The 17,126-nt window shown below is 35.2% G+C and overlaps 2 protein-coding genes and 2 long non-coding RNA genes across 5 annotated transcripts in view; 1 reads left to right on the top strand and 3 right to left on the bottom strand.

Moving 5' to 3' along the window:
• The window catches only part of LOC127968835 (uncharacterized), a 41,951-nt gene that overhangs the window by 6,654 nt on the left and 18,171 nt on the right, over window positions 1-17,126 (top strand). Inside the window, exons 2-4 of one of the 2 annotated variants that reach the window (XR_008156143.1) lie at window positions 8,671-8,840; window positions 9,951-10,012; window positions 10,099-11,452. This is a non-coding gene — a long non-coding RNA (uncharacterized LOC127968835). Of the gene's footprint in view, window positions 1-8,670; window positions 8,841-9,950; window positions 10,013-10,098; window positions 11,794-17,126 lie in introns of those variants that run through there. The other variant, XR_008156144.1, reaches the window with a different exon arrangement.
• On the bottom strand, window positions 2,475-5,785 carry LOC127968815 (zinc finger protein 503-like). The gene is made up of 2 exons (XM_052570174.1): window positions 5,425-5,785; window positions 2,475-4,000 (listed from the first exon to the last, which is right to left on the bottom strand). The coding sequence occupies exons 1-2, from the start codon at window positions 5,503-5,505 to the stop codon at window positions 2,789-2,791; spliced, it is 1,293 nt and encodes a 430-aa protein (XP_052426134.1). The 5' UTR covers window positions 5,506-5,785; the 3' UTR covers window positions 2,475-2,788.
• LOC127968839 (uncharacterized) lies at window positions 8,562-11,284 on the bottom strand. Its single transcript, XR_008156148.1, has 2 exons — window positions 11,142-11,284; window positions 8,562-8,688 (listed from the first exon to the last, which is right to left on the bottom strand). It is a non-coding gene; the product is annotated as an uncharacterized LOC127968839 (long non-coding RNA).
• The window catches only part of dlg5b.1 (discs, large homolog 5b (Drosophila), tandem duplicate 1), a 169,438-nt gene continuing 167,958 nt past the window's right edge, over window positions 15,647-17,126 (bottom strand). Inside the window, exon 34 of the transcript XR_008156134.1 lies at window positions 15,647-15,728. The gene's annotated coding sequence lies outside the window, so the exon portion shown is untranslated. The remainder of the gene's footprint in view (window positions 15,729-17,126) is intronic.

Below are 17,126 nucleotides of genomic sequence, written 5' to 3'. Positions count from 1 at the left end.
TGGTGATTTACAGCAAACACAGATCATCCTAATGGTATCTTTGTCTCGTTTTCCAGTAAACGTCTTTAAAACAAGATTGAAATAAAGGAGCAGTTCAGCCAAAAATGATAATGCATGCCCACCTTCAGTCCATCCGAGATCAAGTTTGTTTCTTCATCAGGTTTGGAAAAAAATGCATCAGTGTCTCATCAATGGATGCTCTGCAGTGAATGGGTGCCGTCAGAATGAGAGCTGATAAAAACATCACAATAATCCACAAGTGTCTTCTCCAGATGTTCACTGATGGACTGGAGTGCTGTGGATTATTGGGATGTTTTTATCAGACTCTCATTCTGACGGCACCCATTCACTGCAGAGCATCCATTGATGAGACACTGATGCAGTGCTACATTTCTACAAACCTGATGAAGAAACAAACTCATCCTGATCTGTGATGACCTACAGGTGAGGAAATTTTTGACAAATTAGATTTATTTTTATTTTTTTGGTTGACCTGTTCATATTTGCATTGATAACATAAATCAGGTTTTGGAATAATAGTAACAAACCTAAAAGAAGATATTATTATCTTGTCTTGTCTTGTCTAATTGCAGTTAAATAAATGCGTCTTTAACGGGTTTTTAGATGTTTTCCTGGAAAACAAGACACAAATGTAGTGATTTGGAGGTTTGGGCAGAATACAGAAAGACTGATTGTTCGGAGGCTGAGGCATGAGAGTGTTTGTTGTTGTAATATATGAGCGTGCGGTCAGTCGGCGGTCAGGTCTTCAGGAGGATCAGCCGGAGACTGAAAGCGAGCGGGTCGTGCGTTGGACCGCCAGCTCAGGGTTTGGTTTCTAACTAAAACATGCACAAGGTCCAGAACTGCGACTCAGAGCCGGTCAAGATGAATATTTAAAGAACTGTTTTAAGTTTGCACACCACAGTAAACACGGAGATGCAGAAGTTTGAGCCAGAAAATTGCAAAAATGCACAAAAACAAAAAATGTGGTGTGGCCAAAAAATCACCATATCTGCAACTCATTTGCTCCATTTAGCCTTTTTTTTTTTTTTTTGCAAAGAAAGGACACTTTTTTTTCTTGCTTATACATGTCTGTCTTATTCTAGACAAGGCAGTCTACTTTGGTTCAAGAGCAGAGACAAAACCACAACTGCATCTTCTCTTTTATGCTGATTTTACAGGTCCTAAAATAAACCTCTTTAACTGAATTTATGTGACTCCTTGCTTCCAGAATATCTTTCCATTTTAATTTTAAGACCGAATGTGAAAAGATTTTATAATAGTGTAATCAAAACAATCAACATTCAGTCAAATATTAATTTATGAAACCTATATCAGTCAGAGAGTGCGACACTTTAATGTTTTTTTTAATGCTTTTGATGTAGGTTTCTACTTAAAATACTGTCAATTTAAATTAAATTAAATATATATATATATATATATATATATATATATATATATATATATATATGCACTCATTACATAAACTACATAATAGTAGAATATTATGCTTCCTACTTCCTTATGTTTTTCTTATTTTTTATAATTCCGATGATTTTGATATTTGCATCAGTTTTTTTTTTTTCTATATTATTGACATGAGACACTCACCCGTGGTTGTCCATGAATTATTGATTATAAAGACTTTCTAATACTGTATGATCCACCAAATAAATTTGACATTTCTTCTGATATTCGCAGACAAATTGAAGTTAGAGCGACAGTTTGATGCTCTTCTGGAGAAATAAAATGATGGATGTTTTACCAACATTGATGTTTATCACACTAGTAGTAGTTTATAAACTGTAAAATAGATTAATATGCTGTTTTATGTGTTTAATTGAATGTGCATAAGCTCAGTGTTTATATAAATATTTATTTGTAACTATTATTAATTATTACTAATAGGTTTGCTTCATTGCATTTTGGAGAAGCTCTGATGATGCATCCCTTCTTAGCATGTTCCTGTTTTTAATCCATTTTTAGTTTTTATAACAAGGCCAAAAAATCACATTATATACATTTTCACCTTTTTATATATAATGTCTTCCTACTATATTTATTTTAGATCTTAGAACTGTTTCCCTTCAGGACCTGATGTATTTAACGCATGTGAAAAGTAATGCAAAAAAGCCCGGCTCATAAACGCCAAATGCAGTATTTTAAGAGGAAAAACTTGCTTACATAAATCATATACATTTTGTGAAATAGCTGAAATGTAGAATAACTGTACACGAATGCAAAATTATGTTTGTGACAGATGCATATATATATGTGTGTGTGTGTTTATGCATGTATGTATATAATTTATTATCATTATTATTGAAGGTTATATTTATTGCAATCTTAACATAATGTGTTGCAGATTAAAAACTAGGAATTTATGTTGCATTTGGCTCAATTTGTAGTGTTTAAATCAACAAATGCATTCCAAACTCAAATAGACAATGAACTAATGCACCAAAACAATCAGACAGAATCGAGTTATTCTTTAATTAATGTCGTTTTTCCCTGAGTTGCACAGTAAAAACATTTCTCCCCAAAAAACTTTAAAATAGAATTCAAGTAAATGTAAAAAACAAACATGCAAATTTTGTCTATGATTTTGGCATTACACAGTGTGGCTTGTTTCTTATGAGAGAATTACGTCTGTTACAGTTTCAATTAAGCCATGTGACTCTTGTTTTGATTAATTCGCTTTAAAGCTAACTTTAATAAATAGTGATCCAATCAGATAGTCCTGAGCCGAACAAAAACATTTAAAAAAAAAGAAAAATAAATCAGTTTCTCACTGATATCCGAGTCCAGACACAGTGGTCAGTCTCTGTCCATAAAGAGCGTATGGAGAGTAAAACGTGCCGGCGGCGGCGGGAACCGGAACCGGTGCACCACCCGATGTTAACGGGCTTTTAGAGTAGGGATGATACCGTGAGCCGAGCGCGAGATGAGGGGTCCTGAGCGCCAGCGGGGCTCCTGGCACATGACAAGCCATGGCTAAAGAGTTCGGATATCCCATCACCAGCTTCTCAGCAAACGCAGTGTGAGTCCGCAAATGGCTCAGAAGCTCCTCCGAGGACGAGAAGCGCTTGTCGCACGGACCGTTCACGGAAACCCAGTTGCAAATATGCGTCTGGGAATCATTAGAAAGGAAGTAGCCGTACGGATATAACGGGTGTCCCGGGAATGAAGGTGCAGAGGGGGATAACGGGTGCAGGGAGTGGCTGGGGTACATAAGCGGGTATCCGGGTTTTAAGGCCACGGCCGCGCTGTCGTGAGAGCCGCTAGGTGATAGATGGCTAGCGCAGTGGTAGCTCAAACAGAACGGGTCTCTACACACACCGCTGGACATGATGGATGGAGGAGACGCTCCGGCGAGGGGACTGGACCCCGCCTTGCTGCTGAGAGCATTGATGAGCTGACCGCTGCCCGGTTTGCTCGGATCCAGAGCCACGCCGTGGGATAGGAAGGGTTGAGGGTAAGCGGGATACGTGAGGGCTCCGGGGTACGGTGTGAATACGGCGTGACCCGGTCTGTAAGGCGACACCGGCGCGACGAGTCCGGATCCCAGAGCGGATGACACTGACGACGCCGGGATGCTGTCGGACACCGATGGTTTGGAAGAATCCTGTTTGCTCATCTCGCTCTCGGTTCTCGTTCCGGACGCATCCGGCGTTTTAGCCGCGTCGCGTTCCTTCCTCCCCGATCCGGGTTGAGGAGAGACGGAGCTGCAGGAGCCCGGGCTCCGGGGCGTCACCGGCCGACAGGAGGCACTCGGAACACGGAATCCCGATTTATCCGTGTCTTTCCTCTCGGACGATTTGCCGTATGGCTTGAAACTGGATTTGTCCTCGCCGCAGATATCGCTGATCTTCAGCGGACTGGATTTGCAGTCTTTGTCCGAGGCGACCGAGGAGAGTTTGGAGGAGGACGGCGGATCCGATTTCCCGATTTGGGAGCATGTTTGTGCGAGGAGGGCGAGGGGACTCTTCTTGGCATCCAACTGTGAAAATAAAGAGTTTTAAGTATATAAATATTCAAGATAATAAGTATAAAAAAATATATAAAATGGATTAGAATTACAATATGTGTCCCTAGAGCACAAACGCAGTCTGAAGTCTCTGGGGTTTATTTGTAGCAATATAATTATCGATTTTTCTTTTATGCCAAAAATCATTGGGATATTAAGTAAAGATCATGTTCCATGAAGATATTTCGTAAATTCCTACCGTAAATATATTAAAACTTAAATTTTGATTAGCAATATGCATTGCTAAAAACTTCATTTGAACAACTTTAAAGATGATTTTCTTCATATTTTTAGTTTTTTGCACCCTCAGATTCCAGGTTTTCTAATAGTTGTGTCTCAGACAAATAATAAAATCCAAACCATGCATCAATGGAAAGCTTATTTATTCAGCTTTCGGATGATGCATAAATTGACCCTTCTGACTGGTTTCGTGGTTCAGGCTCACATAAAATATTCAAAATCATGTTTTACAGATTACATGTGCATTTAATGCAGAAAAAGGCATAATTCATGTTTTGCCACTGAGTGTGACTCTGGAGTCTTAAATCTAAAACACTGCAGAGACATTAAATCAAATGTCAGGAGGGGTTTATTACATCCCTCTGTACAGACAACACAATGTGTTTCCATGAGGCAACATCCATTGTTTTCCTTCGCTTTATAACTAATATAATTGCACTACTGGAAACAGGCCAGCTTTAAGGAGAACAATTAACACTATATTATATTAATTCCTCATTGGAAATTATATAAATTATAAACTTTATCGTAATTGTTCACGCAAAAAACACTAACATTTGTTTTGTTTTTATTTTACAGAGAGCAAAAAGAGCTTGAGCGATTATCGTCACTATACTGAATTATAATTAGCTTAAAATTATTATTTTTTTTTACTTATTTTGGGGTTGTAAGAGTTGGAAATGTATAAATAGCCCTATATAAATTCATAAAACAAGAATGGAATCAATTAAGATAAATGAAAAGCCTACTATTAACGATTTTTTTTTATATGTAGCTAAATGTTAAACGTTTCCCAAAAAAAGCTACTTTTGTAATCGTAACGTTATTTCACGTTAAAAAATACTACATGAATACAAATAATAATAGCACGTGATAAAAAATATAGCGTTTTAACATATTACGTAATATGTACTACATTTGTAATTGGATCGTCATTTTACGTTAAAACTACATGCATAAATAAAAATAATAATTAATAATAAAAATATATATATAGCCTATTGTTTAAACATATTGCATTAAAGGGTTAAAAATAACCTTTAGGAAATATTAGTGTATTTTCCATATGACACGGATGCGTGTTCATGACAATAAAGAACGCAGTGAAGAAATATAAACAATGGACCGTCCTCGGAAAGTGTTAACGGTAACGTTACCTCTATGGGGCTGACGGGAGCGGACGGTAACGGTTGCAGATAGTCCGGGTGCAGGATGTGTCCGGTGCGCGCGCTCAACATCTTCAACGCTTTAACGGGCAAACGATCCGTGTGTGCAGGAACGGTTCCCTGTGTCGCTTCTGGAGATCAAGCACACTAAACACAGCAGACTCTGGAAACAGTGTGATCATGTCCCACTTCTGTCCGTGTGTTCATCTGTTCACGGACCAAAAGTAGCTCCCAAACAAATAATATGAGGAAAAACAGAGTAATCCTTAAAGGTTGATGCTGGGAGAGTCGTAGAGGGAGAGTCTAGAGCGCATCTTCTCTTCCGCGTCGCGCGCTCACATTGAGCTCAACTCCGCGCACCAGAGATTAAAGCTTCCGCCGCCGGCCAATCACAGCGCGGCGTGGCATGATTGACAGCTCCGGGGGAGGGGCTTCGCCGTTGTGAGCGTTTGTTTTGACCGTAACAAATCACATATTCTTATGAAATAATTTCTCTTTAAAATGAACAACACTAGAAAAAGTGAACAGCATCGGGTTTATTGTTTTTAATATATAGGCTACACTGAAAAAAATAACTTGTTGGAATTACTAAAAACACATTTTAAGTCAATTTTTACTGCTTTTTACAGTCTGCTTACTATTGAAGTACACATTAATAAAGGAATTAAGTAAATATGACCTGATTATGTATAATTTAATGTAGCTATAGAGTTAAGTTACCTAAGTTAGTAATAATAATAAGTATAATAATTTATTAATTATCCATGCCCCAGTGCATGATGGGAACCCAGTATCAGAAAAGTCTAGTTGGTTTAACTTATTTTCATAACGTTTATATTTACGCTTTAACTTCTACAAGCTTGAATTGACTACCAATATAGAGTATACCCAAAATTATTTTTTTTAATTGAAACTACATTTGTTTTTCTGTAGTATCATTTTATCAGTGCTCAAAAGCAGGTCAGATGACACACAGGCTCTTGTCACATCAGAGCTATAAAATACAAGCTTGCACCAGTTTAACCGGCCAATAATAAAAACCACAGCACTCTGATGATGACACGTCCAACAAATATTTCCATAAAACCCAGGCGTATAAAATAAATTAAATTAGAGAAGCAAGCATTAAATGTCATATTTCTGGTGATGCAAAAATATGTGTTTCGACTCCAGCAGTTAACCCTATGCGTCTGGGAGTATTAATTGTTCACTAATGCAGTGTTGATTGTTGTGGGTCATGGGGGGCCGCTGCTGATGGATGAGCGGGGGGTTGCTGTTCTCAGCTTCGGCTGTCAGCTCTGGGTTCTGCCCGTGAGTTATTAGGGCCAGAAACTCCCCCTTTATTGTGTGGGTGATGGATGACGCCCAGCACACAGACGTTATTCCGTAATGGGAACACGTTTCAGACGGGCCATATTTCACCACATTTAAGTAGAAAGTTTTGAACGCCTTCTCGATATTTCACATCCCTCTGGCATATTTATGGAAAACTCCAGGCATGCAGATATAATAACACACTACAGCGTGTAGATAGAGTAGGGCACAGACAGCTTTACTGAAGCTAAAGATGTTCATCTGTTTTATAAAGTTGCTCTGTTTTGCAGTAAATCGTGTGTTTATTTGCATGCAATTTAATTCTTTTTTAAGTCTTCAAACTTGTTTGACCTGCTGGGGATAGGAAATATTACTGCTACTAATAATATTATTTAATATTAAACATTTACTTGCTTGTTTTTGTTGTTGTTTTTTTATATGTATTAACGGTATCCACATAATCTATTGAGAAGTTATGCCCTTAACAGAAAGCAGAATATTAATAATCAGGTATTTAATTAACATTATATTCAGATAACATATTTATTACTTTTTTTTAAATATTTTTAATTACATTTTTATTTTATTTATTTTATTTTTATATTTTTTAATTTTATTATTCATCTGAATTGGACACAAAATTGGAAATACGATTATTGAAGTATTTTAAGTATTTAGACACTTAATATTAATAATCAGGTATTTAATTAACATTATGTTCAGATAACATATTTATTTATTTTTTTATATTTTTAATTACATTTTTATTTTATTATTATTTTTTTATATTTTACATTTTATTTATTCATCTGAATTGGACACAAAATTGGAAATAAGATTATTGAAGTATTTTAAGTATTTAGACACTTAATATTAATAATCAGGTATTTAATTAACATTATATTCAGATAACATATTTATTTATTTTTTAATATTTTTAATTACATTTTTATTTTATTATTTTATTTTATTTTTATATTTTACATTTTATTTATTTATCTGAATTGGACACAAAATTGGAAATTTATGTTTATTGAAGTATTTTAAGTATTTAGACACTTAATATTAATAATCAAGTATTTAATTAACATGTTCAGATAAAATGTGAGCAGGATCTATTTTATTTTATATTTTAATAACATTTTTTTGGACACTAAATTGGAAATATGGAGTATTCAGACACATAATATTAATAATCAGGTATGTAATTAACTTCATTAATATTGCAATTAATTATATTCAGATAACATATGACCATGTTCTATTTTATTTTATTTTGATATATTTAATGTAATCATTTTTTTAACAATTTAATTTTATAACAAAATAATTTTTGGACACAAAATTGGAAATAAGATATTCATTATTTTGAGTATTCCCATACTTAATATTTATAATCAGGTATTTAAATAACATTATATTCAGATAACATGTGATCATGCAGCATCTGTTTTGTTTTATTTTAAATAATATTTAGTTGGAAATAAAATGTACATTGAATATTCAGACACTTAGGTAAAATTATCAGATATTTATTTATATATATATATATATATATATATATATATATATATATATATATATATATATATATATATATATATATATATATATATATATTAGATAACATGTAACCTGGTTCTGATGATGTTCTAACATTTATAAGATGTTTATAAAATACATTTTACATTGCGCACTGGAAGAATAATGCATGTAAATCAAAATTAATACTTTACTCATTGTTTTGCATCGTACAGTAAAACCATAAATCTTTCATTGCATGTTCAGAGAGCAGTAACAGATAAGTGTTGTAATTGAGAGTATTGCTTTTATTGGGAATTGGAAACTCTGTGGAGACATTGATTCGTTCAGCACATCGTGTGAAGCTCTGCTCATTATCTTCTCCTCATTAATCTACGGCAGAGACGCATCGAGCTGGACCTGATGAGGTAGTGAAGAAAGAGAAAACACCATTAAGCGCCGCAGAGCACATGCAAACATATGGTGAGCTGCTTTCCCTGGACGGCGTTGAAATAAATAAAGCTGCGTGCAAACAAGGAGGAAGAAAACACCACCCTGTTCATCCTGCTCTGGTAATAACCTGAAAACACACTCTTGCACTTAGGACTAATGAAGTCTTGTAGCTTTAATGCTTAAAGAAACAAAAGCATGCAAAATCCCATTTGTATTTAATTTATTTACATTTTTTACATTTATTTTAATTAAGTGTTATTTTATCTCTTTATTTTTTATTTAATCCTATTAAATCTTTTTTTATTTATTTAGCTTTTTTGTAATTTGATTTGTTTGTTTAATTTTATATATTTTTATTTTATCATTTTTACATTGTCACTTAATTCTACTGCTATTTGTTATTTAATTGTATGTATTTATATATTGTTTTTATGTTTCATTATTTTTTTATTAGCATTTTAATTTTTATTTTATTTTAGCAATTTATTTGATTAATTTTTACATTTAGTTTTATTTTTTAAAGATCCGAATTGGACAATTAATAGGAAATGGCTTTCATGTTAATTTTAATCATAGTTTGAGTAATTTTGTGTTTTTAATGATTTAATTTTAGTTAATCATGTTTTTTTTTTCTTGTTAAAATGTTAGTTTTAGTTAACTTAAAATAATGCTGTTAACAGTTTTTTTTCTCCTGAATCTATTAAGCATCATATTGCTTGAAGTCCCAGTATGACATTAATATAATATTTCAATAATTTAACAACATAATGCATGTTTATAGTTCTGTGATGTTTGCTTATAGTCACATGACATGTAAATATTTTATTTTGAAATTCTTTATGCTGCACGTCTCGGCCGTGTCAAATACTGTATATATCGTCTATAGTGTCTCATGAAAACTATATCTACATATGTAAAATTGTATTTATAAATGATATTGAGATTTCAGGTTTGTTTCAAATAGACACATTTTCTTACTTTACATTAAATTGAATAGCTTTTCATCAACTCACATAACTCCATTCGGGAAAACTTGATCTATAGTTTGAACTTTACATGCTATTAGTTGAAGCATAAAAGATGCATAACTTGCCAGCTGTTTTTTGTCAACTTAAATTAATGCACTGCATGCTTCTGAATGTAAAAATGCATTGCTCAATAGAAAGCCATTGGGTTTGAAACTAATACGTAACTGATGAGAGTTTTCTCTTGCTTTAAACTCTGAGCAGATCTACAGCAGAAAACCACTTTGAGAAGACATGCTCTCATCTCTACAGCAGGTCTGTCTCAGGTGCGTCTCGTCTACAGCGTTAACCCCTTCAGGCCCTAACTAACGCCTCAAACTCTCTAAACTCTTCCAGTGTCTTCTTTTTTAAGGGTGTCTTATTAATTAAAGCCGTGGACCTCAGAGACTCGTCAAGACGCTGGATTACAGACGGACATCTGAGTTATCAGCAGGTGCGTCCCAAAACCGGCTGACTTCAGTTCTGCCTCCCAATACATCTGACCAGTCTGGCATCCTCGAACGAATTCCTGCAACGTCTGCCGTATTATTGTCAGAAGAACGCTTTGAAAAATCCTGATGTTCTGGAAGCTCTTCAGTCTTGTGAGGATGATTTGACACAAAGTATCTTCAAGACGAGTCGACATACAACTTAACAGACGATTGACACACAGTACGACTCTCAGCTTTAAATAATACGGTTTCAGGCTGGTTTTGTTGTTGTTGCATTAGGCTTTTTGACTAAAACGACATCACCAGTTTTTAAACTCATTTTTTTACGCTGTAGGTCACTTATGAGGAGAACTGGTATAGATTAGACTTTTTTTGCTCATTGCTAGTAAAAATCAAACATAATTACAAAGTAACAAGTTAAACGCCTTTACTGTTTTAGTTTCCTATTTACATATCTCCCTTTTTTCATTCTCATTTCTATTTAATTTAATTTTTTTTCCTTAGTTTTGACTTGTTTTCCTTTCCTGATTCATTCACATTCGACTATTTCTGTTTCTTGATTCCTTTTTCATTTCACTTTTTCCATTCCAGTTATTTTTCTACTTCCTTCCTGTTTTCTTTCCTTCCTCTCTCATTTTCCTGTCTTTTTTGGTTTCTTTACATACACTTTAATTTCCTTTTGTAATATTCCTTACATTACCATTTTAATTTCCCTGATTCCTTTATTTTTTACTGTTTCTTCATTTCTTTATTTCCTTACTTGTTTCCTTTTGTTTACATTTTTTTTCTAATTTCATTTCCTGTTTCTCTTACTTCTAGAATTCTAGTTTTTTTTTTTCCTTTTCCTATTTCTAATTCCTTTGGCTATTTACATTTATTTTTCCCTTTCCTGTTTCCTTCCTATGTGGCACTGACGGTCATTCATGCAAAATAAGTACAAGGTGAAACATCTTCAACATCATACCATTTCATAGCGAATGTTTCAGGTTTAAAGCTCTGCAGTCACACACAGGTCTGGAGCAGCACGTCTCGTCCTCTCTCTCCTCTGTCCTGTATGAGCTGGATCTGTGCATCATGTCTCTCGTCAGCGCTGAAGCTAGCCGTGTCTGGGTCTCATCAGAATGAAACGGGACGGGAGGCAGGCTGCTGATCTCTCGCTCTCTCGCTCCTCTTCACCAAATCAATGGTGGCCTGTGGAGCGCCGGCCTGACGCTCACTGACTCTTTCATGAGGATGTTTGAAGCTCTGAAGATCTTGAGGAGAGAGTCAGTCGCTGTGAGTAACACACGCTTCGTTTTGATCTGTATTTACCCTTAACTTTCAGATCAGAGTGTTGCATCAATAATGCAACACATAAAAATCAATTACAGTCTGTACAGAATTCAGATTAGACCTAACAGAAAGTCTGAAAATGTATCCATATTGGTTACATTTTTATAAATAAATTCTATCCATCCATCTATCTATCTATAAATCAGTGTCTGTCTGTCTATGTAGTTAATTAGTTAGCCTATTTGTTGATAGACTTAAACTACTTCAGTCTGTGTGCATTGTATTTAATACACAAGTTTCACGGTTTGAGTTGAATTACTGAAATAAATGAACTTTCTAAAGTATTATTGATATTATTATTATTATTATTATTATTATTATTATTATTATTATTATTATTATTATTTATTGAGATGCACATATATTTATATGTGTTTATCATCTGTCTGTCTCTCTTTCTTGAATCCTAATGCTGTATTTTCAGGTTTAAATGAGTAACCTGCTAATCATGCGAAAAACATGCTAACTACATGCTAGTAACTTGGTAATAATGTTAACAACATGCTAGTCACTTGCTAATTATACTAATGACATGCTAGTTTAATGATAGCATCATGTTAGTAACTTGGTAATCATGCTAGCAACATGCTAGTCACTTGCTAATCATATTAGAAACATGCTAGTCACTTGCTAATCATGCTACATAAATGCTAGTTACATGATAATCATGCTAGAAACATGCTAGCGACATGCTAGTCACTTGCTAATCATGCTAGACAAATGCTAGACACATGCTAATCATGCTAGAAACATGCTAGCGAAATGCTAGTCTCTTGCTAATCATGCTAGGAAAATGCTAGTAACACGCTTATCATGCTTGAAACATGCTGGTGACATGCTTGTAATTTGCCATCCAACTTAAAACTTTTCAAACTTTTTCAAACTCTTTAGTCAGGCAACAACTGCTTAAAACTTTCAAGCTAGGCTTTCTCAAGCCAACCTAAAGTTTGTCTTAACAAACTTTTTTGTCTAGTTATTATTATTATTTATTTATTGAGATGCACATATATTTATATGTGTTTATCATCTGTCTGTCTCTCTTTCTTGAATCCTAATGCTGTATTTTCAGGTTTAAATGAGTGGTTGATGGATATGCGAGTACAGTAGGTGTGTGTTGGAGGGTCTCTCTCTCTCTCCGTGTGTGTGTGTGTGTGTGTGTGTGTGTGGCTGTATCATGCCGTGGTGTTAATGAGAGTCTCGGCTCCTGTGGAGTTGAAATCTCCAGTGTTAGTTACACACTGTTGACCCGTGTGCTTCCCAAATGATCTGGCTCCAGGGTTTAGGGTTTACACCGGACATCAAGTGGTGATTCAACACCGTCCCAAAATCTTGATGGGTTCATGCTGTCAGCAGCAAATAATTCTCCACAGAAAGCACATTGTGCCCAATAGAGATCACGATGAGAGCATGTCACACAACCTGTCCATGGCATCTGATTCATCCGACCAGCTCCAGATCCCAGAGTCTGAAATGGAAAGGGCTTTTTCCTGAAAAAAGAAAAGTGGTTGGTTGCATTTTCATAATTTTGCATAGCATTGTTTTATGATTTGTTTTTCTTCTGTCTGTCATTATGTCTGGTGTGCAGTCGAGCATTCGTACAAACGCAGGAACCGACTGAACGTCACTGAGACCACAGTCATCAATCTGACTGACGTACTGGAATCCAGCAAAGATTTTAGGCGTTTACAGGCCCTCGAAGAACTGAAGAGCCGTGAGAAATAAAAGACAATCAACAGCAATAAAAATAAAAACACTGAAACCATTGTGCTGTGATTAACACTTGAGGTGCACGGTTATTATTGTTAACTCAAACTAAAACCACATGCTTCCTGAAATAAACTTTAGCTGAAATAAAATAAAAACTAACTTATTTCAGGTACACCAAGGCAACATTTCTATTTTTGCTTGGTTTAAGTTGAATAACTGAAATTTCTAAAAGAAAATGAACTAAAATAAACATGTATGCATGAAAAACTAAAACTAATAAAAGTGACAAACACACTAAATAATACAATAAATAAAACTTTAACAAAAATTAAAGTAAAAATATAAAATAAAAGTATATATATATATATATATATATATATAATAATAATGATGATTAGATGCTAGTATTTTGATTTATACCATGATGATAAAAGATTACTACATGCACGCATTTACACAAGCCCCTAATAATAATTAGGAAATTTATTTTTTAAATGGACACATGGAAAATGATAAATAATAATAATTGTAAAAATATATATTTTTATTTACTTTTTACATTTAATTTTTGCTTTTTTTTTGCTATTTTTGCTTAGGCTGTGTTTGTGGTCTGTTTATGAGCTGAATATCCACACAAATGTTTTACTATTTGACATTTTCCCGACTTGTTTGAGAGAACCTAAAGGATCAGATGAAGTAGAGCGAGCTGAAAGCAGGCGTTTCTCCAGCCAGTGTGAATCAAGTATTTGCTGTGAGATTGATGAGCAGCAGATCTGTGATTCGAGCTCTTATTCACTCGGACACAGCTGCTGTGCTGCGGTTACACGCCGAACGCTTCAGGTGTAAATCAAACACTACGCTGCTATAATCACACACTTTTACTGTGCATCTAGTTGAGCTGAACTCCTCAAACCCAACAGAGACGCTCAAAACACCCACGTTTATTTAAAAAGCCAACTCAAATTCTCCAAAGAAGTGTGAAGCCAACAATAGTTTGTGAACTAACATGCATAAGTTTTATTTAGTAATTTCACACATGCTGAATAAGTTAAAACTTGATTTTATACATGCATCCAATAAGATAATAAAAATAGTGTATGTATTTATGTAAAAAATATACTTAGCAGACTTATTAAAAATCAAATGTATTATTATTATTATTATTGCCTCCATGAATGTAAAATAATTTCCATTTAAAAATTACAAATTATTAAAATAAGCACTTTTGTGGAAGCATGCATTTTGCAATCCTTCGTAATCACGGAATAGATCAAAATACAAACATTTACTGTAAACAGTGTTATTTGACCATCATTGGTATGCTAACATTTTTTATTTAAAATTTAAATTTGGCTTTTTTATATTTATTGACTTCAGTTGAATTTGAAATCAAAAGTTGAGGAAACCTAAAACCTCTATGCGTTCAGAATGAGGTCACACGGTTTGATGGGAGGAGTTATAAAGTAAGGGACTGATGACATCAGCAGAAAAGAAAAGTTGTTTCAAAAGTAGAGCGAAGTCAAATCAGACACCTTTCGTCTCTCTGATGAATTCCCACTCTGTTAAACATGTTTATATTTGTTGATTTAAAATTGTAACTTTATTTCAGATTTTTCATCAAAACATTCTGAACACTGAAGGGACAGAGCCACACCCTCTGAACTGACTTCCAGTAACACACACACACACACACACACACACACAAAAAAAAAGGTAAATACATTTTAAGATCTTGTGTCGAGAGTTTAGTGAGAGTTTAAAGCCGTGACATCTGTGGTGCAGCCGTTTGTCACAGTGCTGTCTAAAGAGAAGGACATCAGCAGACTTCACTGACCTCAGACTGACCCCGACACACAACAGCTGTGAGTCATGCCTCATGCATTCACTCAGGCCGTTCAGTTCAGAGCGCTTCTAAAACTATGTGATTACTGCTCAAATTCAGACCTTTCTTTGCTGAAAATCTACTCACCCTCAGTTCATCTGAGATGTAGATGAGTTTGTTTCTTCATCAGGTTTGTAGAAATGTAGCACTGCATCAGTGTCTCATCAGTGGATGCTCTGCAGTGAATGGGTGCCGTCAGAATGAGAGTCTGATAAAAACATCACAATAATCCACAGCACTCCAGTCCATCAGTGAACATCTGGAGAAGACAAAACCTGAAACACATCCAGCATTAAGATGATTTTAACTCAAATACACATTTCATAACACTTCCTAGAGTGAAATAGTGAAATAGCAAATCCAGCAGCGTTTAAACAGATCTGAACAAATGTGTGGCTGGATTTTGATGAACAGGAGATGGACTTTTTCATTGGAGGAAGAGTTATTATGGATTTATTAATTTATTAATGCTGGATGTGTTTCATCTTTTGTCTTCTCCAGATGTTCACTGATGGACTGGAGTGCTGTGGATTATTGGGATGTTTTTATCAGACTCTCATTCTGACGGCACCCATTCACTGCAGAGCATCCATTGATGAGACACTGATGCAATGCTACATTTCTACAAACCTGATGAAGAAACAAACTCATCCACATCTCGGATGACCTGAGAATAAGCACATTTTCAGCACATTACCATTGCTCTTTGTTCCTCAGGTGTGTGTGAGCATGTGTGTGTGTGTGTTCTTGAGCAGGTGGGACTGCAGACGTGTCTCTCACCTGTGCTAATAGCTTTGCTTTGATCAGCTGACAGCTCAGATTCCCTCCATCAGTTCAGTCACATCTCTCTTGCTGTGGCTGACCGTCTGAACTGAGACTGACCTCTTACAGGAATGTTGCAGGTTCGGCAACAACTGAAGATCTGCCGTCAGCCGTGATGTTGTTTACCACAAAAGACAATTTTGTGTCGTCCTTCAGTTTCTGAATGCAAACAACATTTGTGTTACATGGAAGTAACCGGTTTAGCTTCTGCAAAAAGTGGTCTGATAATAAATATTGTTAAATATTATTAACATTTAAATCAGCTGTTTTCTGTGAATCTGTGTTAAAGTGTAATTTATTTCTGTATTTTCAGCATCATTCCTCCAGTCTTCAGTGTCACATGATCTTCAGAAATCATGAAAACATGATGATTTACTGCTCAAGAAACATTTCTTAAATGCTGAAAACAGTTGAGCTGCACAATATTTAATGAAAACTGTAATACATTTTATTTTTCATGATTCATGATTCAAAAGAACAGCATTTATTTGAAAGATAACTCTTTCGTAACATTACATATGTCTTCACTGTCACTGTTGATTAATTTAATGCATCCTTAGTGAATAAAAATATTAATTTCTTTCATTCTTTTATTCTTTCTTGCCAAACGTTTGAAAGGCTGTGTGTTTTCCAGGTGTCTGGAAGGGAGGGACTGATATCATCCGGAAAAGAAAGTTGGCGACTGAGTTATTATATTTTGATTAGGAGATTACCAAGACAAACAGGTTTTATTATTGAGGAATGAATCATTGACAGTGAGAGCAGGAACATGCATTAGGAAAGCAAACAGTTGATTCTGAAAGCCACAGCATTCCTGTCAGAGGTCAGGACGAGGTCACCAGCGCTCGCTCTTTGAGAAAATCTGCAGGAAATGTCTTACAGGATGCTTGTAAATCACATGACGGCTTCTCCGTGAATCCTCAAGCTCTCTAAAACCCACCGGCAAACGAACACTGTCTCTCGCTCGCGCGGATGAAACAAAGAGCCGCTGTGTGCGGGGTCAGCTGATAAGATGCTCACAGTGTCATAAGAGCTTTTATATGAAGCAGATCTCAGATGTTTTGAGTTCTGATCGCATCGGAGCACAACAGAGCGGCCTTCATCAAACACACACACACACACACACACAGGCCTCACTGGATACAGATACAGTCACCGGCCGCGCTTTCAAGATCTTATCACATTAGCAGTTCATTTCCTGTGTGA

Source organism: Carassius gibelio, chromosome B12 (genome assembly GCF_023724105.1).
Source record: "Carassius gibelio isolate Cgi1373 ecotype wild population from Czech Republic chromosome B12, carGib1.2-hapl.c, whole genome shotgun sequence".
Classification (NCBI taxonomy): Eukaryota; Metazoa; Chordata; class Actinopteri; order Cypriniformes; family Cyprinidae; genus Carassius; species Carassius gibelio.
Note: the sequence above shows the minus strand (reverse complement) of the source record. Positions and strands in the feature narration are given on the sequence as shown.